Below are 12321 nucleotides of genomic sequence, written 5' to 3'. Positions count from 1 at the left end.
AAAATGTAATAAAAAATAAATAAATAAATAAATGTTCTTGCATCTTTGATTGGTTGAAAGAAACTGCTAATTGGATACTTTGTCCAACCAAGAGTTGATACATAAAGCAACATTCACTGCCACTGCTATTTTGAATAAATATTCTAGTCAAACTTGTGAATCTATTTTAAACTTGGGAACCTGTAAAAATCCTTAGCACTAATCCTTTATTTAATTTCTGGGGATAGCAGTGATATAGGAGCTAATCTTCGCATTAACTATACGCTCAACTCCTATATTACATAATAGGTAGTGTTTTTTTTTTTCATACCAGGTTGAGTATGCAATCAATCTGGCAGAATCTGGGTCATTTGAGTTAGGTGGCCCCTTTTTTCATGTCAAGCTGATGTATGTTTCTGTGCAGTTCTAAGAAGTCCACCTTCTCAGGCTTTAGCATCTCTCTTTGAAAAAGGGTTAGTTTATTGCTAATTACCTAAGGTACCCTTACAGGAAAATGTCGATAGGGCTGCTCAAGCATTTTTTGTAGGCCAGAGTGCTCTAGCACTTAGGTGCTGGCTTTTCAATCCTTACATTCTGACTTTGTATCACATCTTGCAATCGGAGTGAAGTAAATACTATCTATGTTTCGTTAGTGAAGTAAATACTATCTATATGTTTCGTTATCTTAAGTGGTCAATAAAATATATGTACACTAGCAGGCCACCTGGCATTGCCCAGTTATAAAATACGCTTAAATATGGTATTTTTATTAATGCAGATTTTGTATTATTATATTATATTGGACCCAATATATAGTAATGATTTAAAAAGTTTTTTTAAAAATTACTTGTGCGCCACCATCAAGAATCGAAACCAAAAGATGTAGATTATGATTTACTGTTTCCCTTGACATTAATGCCTAACCTATGAAGACATGTTTGCTGCAAGACTAAAAATTAAAACATGAACCAATAGCTATTACGTTATGCATGCATATTTGTAATGCTGTCGTTCGACCTTCACCTGGCAAATTCCATTTTTTTATTTTCACACTTTTGCACCGATTTTCCCCGTTTAAAACCAAAATATAAAGTTTTGCATGGGTTCGAATACCCTATATATTAAGTTTCATGTCTGTTGACCAAAAGCTGACAGAGAAGTTTGGTAGGTAAAATTTTTTAAACAGATGTATATATGCATACTTAAATATATATAGAAAGAGGTTTGTATTTACTATAACCTTTTTACGCAAATATTATACAAGTATAAATTATGTAGAATATCTGCATGAATATAATTACACATAATAGTTAAAGATGGTCACCCCATAAGAAAACCGAAAAAACTAACAGGGAATTAATGAAAATGAATGTTCAAAAGAATATGCAGATTAGTAGATCTTTTGCAGATTAATGCAATTCCACGAGTCACAAAATAGTATATCAATACAAAAAAAAAAAATTTATAGGAGTATATATATATATATATATATATATATATATATATATCCCCAAAACCTCTGTCCTTGATGGAGGGGGGACTAAAACTTGCTGCTATGGTTTCAAATGATCTGAAATAACAGCAAGGGGAAACTTGATTCCAAATATTTCTCATATGGTATATCTCCCCTCTTTTTGGAAAGAGGGTACGACTGTGAATATCTCCAGTATCAAATAATCCTTATACACTGTGAAATTTAAAAAAAAATTTTTTTTATTCAATTTACACCCCAAACAAGGCACAGTGCCACTTTGAAGCAGGGGGCTACTATCAGGGACTTAATTAGCGGGGTCATTATGAAGGGAGATGAGTAGAAAGATGTTTGTTAATATTACACTTGAACTTCTGCATATCAGTGCAGTTGGGAAAGCAGAATCCCGGAAGGGAGTTCCAAAGACCCGCAGTTCTGGGGAAGAAACTATTGGAGTAAAAGGCTTTCTTGCACCTAGGGATCTCACTGTAAAGGGATGAGACTTAGTAGCTTGTCGGGTTTGTCGGGGGTAGTTACGTCGGGGAGGTACAAGTGTTTGCAGTTCGTCAGAGCATTCACCATTAAAGTATTTGTAGAACAGGCAGAGGGATGCAACATCTCGTCGATGGGACAGAGGTTGAAGCCTATATGACAGTTCAGGACCTATCAGGTTGGCGACTCTCTTTTGAACCCTGTCCAGGAGCGAGAGACAAGCAGCAGATGCACCAGCCCAGATGTGACAACAGTACTCCATACATGGGCGAATGGTGGCCTTATAGAGGTATAGGATACTGTCAGGCGTAAGCAGTTTTCTAGCATGGTAGAGAGAGCCAACCTTCCTTGCAGCAGCCTTGGCAATGCTCTCAATGTATCTATTCCAGTTCATATTCCCTGTAAACGTCATGTATGAAAACCAAAAAGGGGAAATATAGCATGAGAAATATTTGGAATCAAGTCTCCCCCTGGTCTTATTTCAGATCATTTGAAACCATAGCAACAAGTTTTAGTCTCCTCTCCATCAAAGACAAAGATTTAGGGAAAATATCAGATATTTTGTAATTCATATGCAAAACTAGGAAAACAAATGCCTATGATTGAAACATTTTATGACTGTAAAAAAGTGCCAAAAATAGACCCTGAATGATGGATGATCCCTTTAATGTATGACTTTAAGGGCAAATGTCACATAGCCCATGATACAATTCAGGCCATTACCTTTCCAACAAGCCTTCATTTGTTAAATTCAGATTAATAGCCCCTGAGATTTGGAACTTATAAAATTGCCAAAAAAAGGTGGTATCTATTTATCTATCTATCTATCTCTCTCTCTCTCTCTCTCTCTCTCTATATATATATATATATATATATATATATATATATATATATATATATATATACTGATAGCCAAATTGAATATTGAAATGTTCATATCTTTGATTCTATGGAACGAAACTACATAAAAATTTGCAGGCTTTTTGAAGATTATAATACTATTCTATGGTTTAAATTTTATGACAATTGGTAAAAAAAGAATGTATATTTTCAAACGAATAAAATATGCCCAAATTTGCCTACATTTGTATATATAGTGTCCTGGCAGGCAGCTTCAGTTTTGCTGTTTCGGTTGACTCCTCTGTGGCACTAATGGATAAACACTCAGCAGGTTCGAAAGTTAAAAAATATGCACCTGAAGCAGGTCGAAGCTTACATATGCCAAAATGTTTAACCAATATGAGAATAGTAGTCAAAATAATCCAAATTATCAATCCTCATCTAAAAAATTCTGAGTCAATGTGCACTAGAGTACCAACTAAAGATTTACCTTAAAAAGGTTTATTTCTAGGCACATTCGGATCTGTTTTGAACCAATATCACATTTAAAATTGGTGCCAATAAGTAGTTTTTATGATGTTAATACCTTTATTATCCAATGTATTCCCTATTGTTTTCACTGGTGGCCATGTTGGTTTTTGTGCGAGCATGCAAAAATTCTATGCACCATCTTAATATGAAAACTACTTATCAACGACAATATTAAATGTGATATTCGTTCAAAACAGAGTTGAATACACCGAAAAGTTAACTATTTGAATGTTGGTCATTAGGGATGTTCAAATTTTTGTGTAAATCACCAACATTTTATGCACTATCAGCTACGTCATCATTTTGAGTCTACCATAAAAATGTACATGCTTTTTATGGAAGCTGTTAAATGCTTTAATTGAGTCAGGAGAAGCAGTGGGGTTTTTTTTTTTTTTGTTATGGTTTATGTTAATTTTATTAATTAGAAGACTCCATACATTTTTTTTTTAAATAGGCGCTGAAATCAAGTTAACTGCCCCAAGAAACAAACATCTTTTAACAATTAAAATAATTTCAAATTGTAGTTGAATTTGCTATTTTAAAATTGCCAATAGTCATTTTTATATTATATGAAAATATTTTTAAGAAATTGGAAAACCTTAATCAAAAGTCTATGTCTGAAACTTCATATCGTAGAATATTGAAATTTTATTCTATTTAAATCTTTTAAAAATTAATTATTTTTTAGAATTCTGTTTTTGTTTTTTGGTTGTAATTTAACTAGTTATAATATATATTATTGAAAAAAAAAACGTTGATTTCTTTTTTTTTTTTAAACATAATAATATTGATTTAATGTCTATTTTTTATTTACAACTTCAAGGTAAATGAAATAAATAATGGATTTTATATACATATATAAAAATAACTATTTTTAATTATCTAAACTCTTCAGCTTTTGAAAAATGTTGCAATTTTTATGGGCCTAAATTTATTTTGTTGAGTTTTATAACATGAAATATGGGGGGGGGGTAGAACACCTAAAAAAATATTTCCCCTTATATAATGAAAATTGCTTTTGCTTTTAAAATTTACATATCGAAAATTTAATGAAAATCTGACCATTAGTTGATTTTTGCTAGATTTTTTAAACACGGGTGTGTTCATGGCTTCAAAATGATCATTACATATGAACGTTGTTTTAAAGTGTCAATAATGTTCTAGCGACCACTATGTACGTCGGGAACAAATCTTCAGCAGACACATTCTAATAGCAATCATTGTTTCCAACACATGCGTATGAAGTACAAGTAAAGACACAACGTCGTAATTTGCCCATCTGCACACATGCAATAAAAGAACTACACGTCGTGCTGCTACATATAGGAAGGGGTAAAATCTGTGGTGCGCGTTGGAGGTACCTATTGGTCATCTAGCGCATTTTGACCAAATTCCGAAACAAAATCAATGTTTGTTTTTGTTGACTCGAATAAAATGAAGATTTTTTTTTTAAATTATTATTAGTAGTAGTAGTACTAGTAGTAGTAGTATTAGTAGTATTATTATTATTAGTATTATTATTATTAGTAGTAGTAGTAGTAGTAGTATTAGTAGTAGTAGTAGTAAACTAAAATAAAAAAAAATAATTTAATCGAAATTTATTTAAAGAAAACCAATTAACATCGCCAGAGTAAAAGAATTTTCGTAAACTTGGATGAATGATGGGAAAAAAGAGAAGTGCGATATAGAATTTCATGAGTCTAACTCTTCAATATTAAAGTTCAATTTAGATGCTGTCGGCTGAACTGGATACGATTAAAGAGGAAATCCCTACCTAATTTCTAATTTCTTTATTTTTCTCTTGCTCATCTGTGAAATTTTGAATCTATTTATGCTATGGCCTCCTCTCCGAAGAAGAAGCAATTAGCCAAACAATTGGCCGAGAATGGACTTCCACTGAAATCACTTTTATCAAGAATTGTCACCCCAGAAGCAACGTGGCCGGATAAGGTATTATTACACAATCGATGTCTATTTTTACGACAGTAATAATTTGAAAAAATAAACTAAATTAAAAATAAGTCAAGATGGAACGCTATCTCTGATGAATCTTTTCTTATACTTTAATTTATTAAAACTTTAAAATTTAAGCTATTTCTATCACAAAATGATTCTTAAAATCCGTCTTTTTATTTTTCCATTAAGGGAATATAGTTGTGTACGTACGTCTCCAGCGTCCGAAATTCTCTTTTCGAAAGACGATTATTCTATCCGTGGTTTTAAAATGACATTCCAAGTATTAACAAAATAAAAATATAAAGATTTAATTTAATATCGATTCTTTTCTTTCCTAGAATAGCTTATTATTTTCGTACTTATGCACTTTCGTTATCGTGCTGAAATAATAATGCTATTATTTTAAAATCCATTCTTAACATGGGGAGGGGGTATTTTGTAATTATTCTGTGCTTCCACCTAACAATTTTACCAAAAAAAGATATCGTGAAACTTGAATTTAACCTGAAAAAAATAGCGGGGTAACAAAAGTGCATAAGCACCTTTATTTTTTTTTTTTTTGCGTGTATTTTTAACCCAATTTTGAATTTGGATTAATCGTCCTTATCAGTGACTTAAAGGGTCTGTTTTTCTTTCATTATCGAGTTTTTTTGTTTTTTTTTCTAATATTAAAGTTTACTTTTAAATTGTCCGCCAAGAAAAAAAAAAAAATTTTTAATTCTGTCCTGGAAAAAAAAAAAGTCTGGTTTGTATTACTGTACACATAGATTCGAAAAACTTGTCAAAAAACAAATATATAACAAATAGATGTTATCAAAGGCAAGGTAAGTTAATTTTCTACCTAACTGGATATGTTTTTAGTGTTTTTATTTAATGTAACATGTTTATTCAGCTCAAAAAACATACAGTGTTTACCGATGTATTGGAAAATTTAAAATGGCGCCCAACTCTCTCTTTCACACGGTAAGTTTGGGGCGGCTTTTTAACAGTATTTTGTCTAGTTCTTTTTTATTTATAACACCTTTTCCCAAACTTACCGTGTTAAAGAGAGTCAGCCGCCATCTTGAATTTTCCAATACATACATCGGTAAACACTGTATGTTTTTCGAGCTGAATAAACATGTTATATTGAATAAAAACACGAAAAATATATCCAATTTAGTATAAAAGTAACTTATCTAATTTTGATAACAGTTATCTATCTATATATCTATAAAAGTGAACGTGTCTGTGTACATTTCCCTACGCAATAACTTTATCAATTTTTAGGCTACAGACTCGAACTACAGGGTACTGTAGACACCGCCAAAAATGGCCGAAAAATCAAGTTGTTTTTTTAAACGAAATTACATTTATTAAAATCCATTATTTCTGAGTAACTTTTTTTCCAGAAAGATAAAACCCTGAATTTTATCATATAGAAAGTAGAATAATGTAAAACTTTTTCTCCTACTTTTAATTAAATTTTAAATGTTAAATTTTCCCCAAAAGTTAACAGTTGACACTTTTTTGTCTTGCACGAAAAACGTATATAAATAGTTAAAAAAAAAAAAAAGGTTTTTGAAATTATTTATTTGTTGTCTAAGATTTAGGGTGATTTTCTATGAGAATATGCAAAAATATTATAAGTACCTGGATTTCAAATAATTTCACTTATTCATATAGGCAACCAGTTACTTCGCGTCGATTTAGACAATGTTTACATTTGTACTCGATAAAAAGCAATCTATGGAAGACCAAACAGGCCAAAAAAAACTTATTTTTCAGTGACAAAAATTTCAATGTATTATTAACGCTGAGGCTGGCCAGTACCAGATGGGTGACCATTTGTATGAGTTTGGTTTTTAATGTGTATGTGTGTGGGGGCCAGGCTCCCCAAAATGGGGGGGGGGGAATTTAAAGCAGAATAAAAAAAAATTATTTCAGCGCGTTTGGTCCACCGTAATCGGAAGGCGGCAAACGTTTTCAAACGGGATCGAAAAATGATATTTTTAACACAAAGGGCACAATATTTATCGAATTTTGTTTTTTGTATTGATTCTTCAAAGCATGCTCTGTTTAATAATGGTCATGCATTATTCAGCTCGCTAAAAAAAAGATTGTTAATTTATTTATCAAAGATTTTAAAATGGCTTTTTTCGTATAAATATTAAAAAAAAAATTTTTTTGTTTTGCTTAACTTAAATTAATTATTTTACTTAACATATTCACCGAATTTCACACTTCAAAACTCAAAAGCGGGATAATTAAACACAATCGAAGTTCTGATATTCAGACGTCAAAATAAGGTATGCAAACAATTTTTTTTTTTTTTTTTTTTTTTTTTAATCTATAATTCTGTCCCTTACAACAACACAATATGTTGTGTTCAGTTTCAGATGATTATTTTAAGCATATTTGGAACCCCCTCAAAACAAGGGGGGGGGGGTTGTAAGCAAAAAAAAAAAATATATATATATATATATATATATAGTTAATAATAAGCAAAAAAATATATATATATAGTTAGTAATTTATAAAATATATATGGCGATTAAGCTACACTGAATATTCTGCGTTTCATCCAACTATAGGATTCGTCAGGCTTATGCGCGAATTCTGTCGTTGCTTCTTGTTTTTATATATGTTGAGGATTTCTAGTCGGCCAATCAGCTTTCTAGTATCCACCGGGCCCCTTCCTACCAGCCAATGGGCATGCATTTTATCAAACAAAGGATCTGTTTTAGAACTAGGTTGGTGGGTTTAGGTGGTCGTTCTCCTTCTTTTTTTTTTTTGTACATAAATATACCTATGTGCACACAAAAATGCACATACCTATACATATATACATATAGCTCTACCTACGTATTGAGCACTTTTGAAGTAAATACTTAAAGTTTACGCATAAATCTATACTTTCATATATTAAATTTATGCGAATAAATGAAGTAGTTATATATATATATATATATATATAAATATCGTTTATGAAAAATAAGTACACTGTTATAAAGTTCATTCTTCTCTTAATAATCGCTGAAAATTTCGTATTGATTGGATAATTACCTGATTTTTGGCAGATTTTCAAAAAGACGGTCCGTCAAAAAGTACTTACAGTTTTGGCGGTGCCTGAGATTTGGGAAAATCGATGTGATCGGTTTTCGGCCAGAAATTTGGCTGTTAAGGGGACAAAATTCAACGATTTGACCTTTAAGAACTCTACCAAACTCCTCTGACAATTTTGGGTATAAACACTTGAAATTTTAGATATATGTTCCTTGGACATGGATCTAAGTTAATAACTTGATTTGCGCCCAAAACAATAAATTTTAAGGGGTCATAAAGGGGTCAAAGTTAAAAAAAAAATTGACCTTTTTCTTTTTTTTTTTTTGCTTAGCATACACCTCCAAACACCCGGGCAACGCCGGGCACCCATGCTAGTTTGTTATATATTTGTTTTTTGACAACTTTTTCGAATCTGTGTACAGTAATACAAACCCAAAAAGTCTTACCGACATTACCCCCCCCCACTTGAAGTGCTTTTCTTCTTTTTCTTATAAGTTTAAATGTTCCACAAAAGATTCGTACTTTGTGAAAAGGCAGTTCTCTACGTGAAGGCACATTCAACAACCGTCGTTTATGCTGCCGCGCATGCGCGTAGCGTAAACAGAAGCTGTAAAATGGTGGAAAGTAGTTTGTGGGTTCAGGGGTTAATACCATGCAAACGGTAAATTTGCCCCGGGTTTGATTATCAGATTCGTTGTCAGCAACCCCGACTACCTCTAAAAAAGCAAATTAGAGTGGTCGGTGTTCTGTTATAACGTATCCCTATATTTACCAAATTATCAAATTAAACCTTTATGAATATTTTTTACTTTATTACTAAATCTTAATTTGCAATCCAATTTTAAAACTACAAATCGAATAGATCAGATGAATTTGCGACACTGAAAACGTTTATACGAACTGGGAATTCTACAAATCAGCTGACACGATTAGCATTTAAGTTTAAGTGTTTGATACTTGTACAGTTTATGGATCGTTTTATTTTTAGGTAGAATTTTCAAGTAAAATTCAATTTTTACGGATGTTTGTTTATTATATTGTTAGGTTAAAGTACAGAATAGTTAACAAATCCGCCTTTTCATGTTAAGAATGTGTTTCTAAGAATAATACTATTTCAGCACACTCTGTAATCTGCACCGTGCAAGTGCAAAAGTACCGAATATTTAAGTTTATTCCTGTGGACCAAGAACAATAACTCGATTTTGTGCTGTCCAGAATTCAACCTAATTAAAAAATACAAAAGATCTTTATGATGTACGTCTCTGTCATGAAATGAAAATGTTGTATTTCAAAAATTAGGTAAATTGATCAAGTATTTTTTTATATATAAAGAAAATAATTTTAAACGACTTTAAGTGATTTTTAACAGCAAATGGCCATTATAAAGCTGATTTTGATTCCCATAGTTCGAATCGAGTTGTCTCCCTTTATTTATTGAAGATAGCGAAACGGGACACTCCATCCTCGATTTATCATAAAATTTGATTTTCTTAGTAAATAATAAATATAATCAATTCACGTGATAGATTTTTCTGGTTTCTTTTTTTTTTTTTTTTTTTTTTTTTTTGAGGGGGGCGGGGTGCATGTTCGAAATATTGAATTTCAGGTAAAATCAATGGTATCTATTTAATTCTCATGTCGCAATAATGAACATATCAACAAATTATGAAAAATAAGGTAGAAAATTAATTAATGAAAATAATTTTCGAAGAAAATTGAAAATTTTGCTTTAAAAAAAAAAAAAAGAATTATTTTCTGAAAACTTGGAAAATTTTTAGGCCAATTCTGGAGAAGTTTATCAAAATATTCCAAATTATGAGTTACTTCCCTTGTTTTTACGTTGTGTATCGCAAACAAATATGACGAAACATTTTTTGATCGAGCTTAGAAATTTCTTTGTTTATTTATGCAGTAATATTTAACTAATTACAATTAAGTAGGTAACATTGCTTTTGGGTATTTAGAAGAGAAGCCAACAAACGACTACAAAGAAAAAAATATATAAAAGAAATAGATGTTACTGTAGCGAATAAAAGAATAAACACCCCCAACCTCCCAGGTTAAGAACGGCTTTTGGAATAAATACCCCCAACCTCGAAAGCCGTTCTTAACATGTGGAGGTTGGGATGTTTACAGTACACTGGGTACTCTCGTAAAGAATACCAAAAAGTTCAAAACGAGGCTTGCTTTTTTCAAAGAAGATGCTGTCATTTTTCTTTTTTTTCTTTCTTCAAATCTACTCAGAAAAACTGAATTTTTTAGATTAAATAAAGAGCAATAAAAACTACTTGAAATCCAAAACAAATGAACCAGGTAGGTATAAAATGAACTTTTATTGGTTACAGTAACATTTATTTCTTGTATATATTTATTTTCGTATAGTTTTTTTTTTTTTTTTTTTTTTTTTATGGAGTTACCACTTATCAAGCCCCAGAGGCCACTCGAGGATAATGGGTACACACTAGTCATTGTGATTATAGCGTAGTAGACATAAGGGGTGGGAATTTTGTAAAATTGGATTACTTAGGGGGACAGTTCAAGAACTTGTTCATGTTGGACTTGAAGACAATCAGGTTGTAGTCAGCTGGAAAGCAGGCAAACGGAAGAGAATTCCACAGGCATGAAGTTCTAAGAAAGAAGTTTTGTTCATGGAATCTACATTTAGGTTTAGGCACAGATAGGGTTGGTGGTTTTGGCTAGATGAGTGTTTGTTGTGAAAGTTTGGTGAATGCTTTTAGTTTAAATTGACATAAAAAGTAACTAGATACCATCGTTTTTTAATGAAATTGATTTTTTTTCGACTTCTAAGTTTTGCTCTAATAACATAGCACCTTGTTTGTTTGGTTTTTTGGGGGGTTTTTGTTTTAATTAGGTTGAATTCTGAACAAGAACCCAATTTTGTAAGGCACATGCATGTGTGCAATATTACCAACATGAATTATAAACAATTTATTTTACTTTACCTACGCGTTTGTGACGTATTTGCGTTAAATATTTAATGGCAGTTATAAGCCTTTTAAGTTAGCATAAATATCGATTTTGATCCACTGCTGGTTTTTAATGTGAGGTGGGGGAGGATCCATCTCCCCAATAAGAGCACTCTGGAATAGACAAGAATTAAAATTACCACAGTCTAAATGGATTTCTCTTTCACTGACCGGGGACAAAAAAAGATAAAGTATCAGAACAGATACTACAATTTAGTTTAAATTCTATTTTGAAAATTAAAAAACTTAATTGTAAAATGCCAGAAAACTTCTCATACCTGCCAGTCCTTACTCTTTATCTCTACAAAGCTACCATCCACTTATTCATGGAGTATTATTGCCACATATGAGTTGGAGCATCAACCACTTATTAGACTGAGTGCTGTCTGATCTGATACTTTGGAGCTTGGTTTACAGTGTGGGATCTATCTTTTTGATACCCTGTCCGATAAAAGGAGACTAGTGGTTGCTGAATGAGCCCATATGTGGCAATAGTAGCTCAAGTATGGGCAAATGGGGTGATTGTAGAGATATAGGATACTGCCAATATTTTTCTAGCATGGTAAAGGGAGCACATTTTTTGCAGCAGCCTTAGCAATATCTTCTATGTATTTGTTCCATTTCATGTTGCCTGTAAATGTTAGGCTGTGGAGGTTGAATGTTAAACTCCTCATCCATTGCAATCTGTAGCTAAGAGGGTTCTTTATAATTGTTGAAAGAAAGAAGCTTTGTCTTAGTAGCATTAAATGTTATCCTCCATTTTACAGTTCCATTCCACTACAGACTGAAGGTTATTTTCTAACATTACCTTGGATATGTGCACATTCGTTTTTCCCATATGTCTGGTATTGTTACACAAAGGGCCCGGTCTAAGCCAGGTTGACATGCTAGTATATATATGTGTATATACATATATGTATTTATATGAATAAAAATGTGGCACGCATCTGCGGATGGAATGTGGAGAACATGACAGCTAAATCAAAATTGTTTCAATATTTCTCACGGATGTAAACAAAA

General features: G+C 31.9%; 1 protein-coding gene across 2 annotated transcripts in view; it reads left to right on the top strand.

Annotated features, from left to right (window-relative positions):
* Positions 1–12321, top strand: part of LOC145277758 (GEL complex subunit OPTI-like) — a 30935-nt gene that overhangs the window by 2321 nt on the left and 16293 nt on the right. Inside the window, exon 1 of one of the 2 annotated variants that reach the window (XM_080129483.1) lies at positions 4907–5263. The exons of the other annotated variant lie outside the window; for it this stretch is intronic. Coding sequence (XP_079985609.1) covers positions 5150–5263 — 114 coding nt within the window. The 5' untranslated portion in view covers positions 4907–5149. Of the gene's footprint in view, positions 1–4906; positions 5264–12321 lie in introns of those variants that run through there. 2 annotated transcript variants of the gene reach the window in all.

This window comes from Euprymna scolopes, chromosome 1 (genome assembly GCF_053919585.1).
Source record: "Euprymna scolopes isolate OS-2025 chromosome 1, ASM5391958v1, whole genome shotgun sequence".
NCBI classification, from domain to species: Eukaryota; Metazoa; Mollusca; class Cephalopoda; order Sepiida; family Sepiolidae; genus Euprymna; species Euprymna scolopes.
Note: the sequence above shows the minus strand (reverse complement) of the source record. Positions and strands in the feature narration are given on the sequence as shown.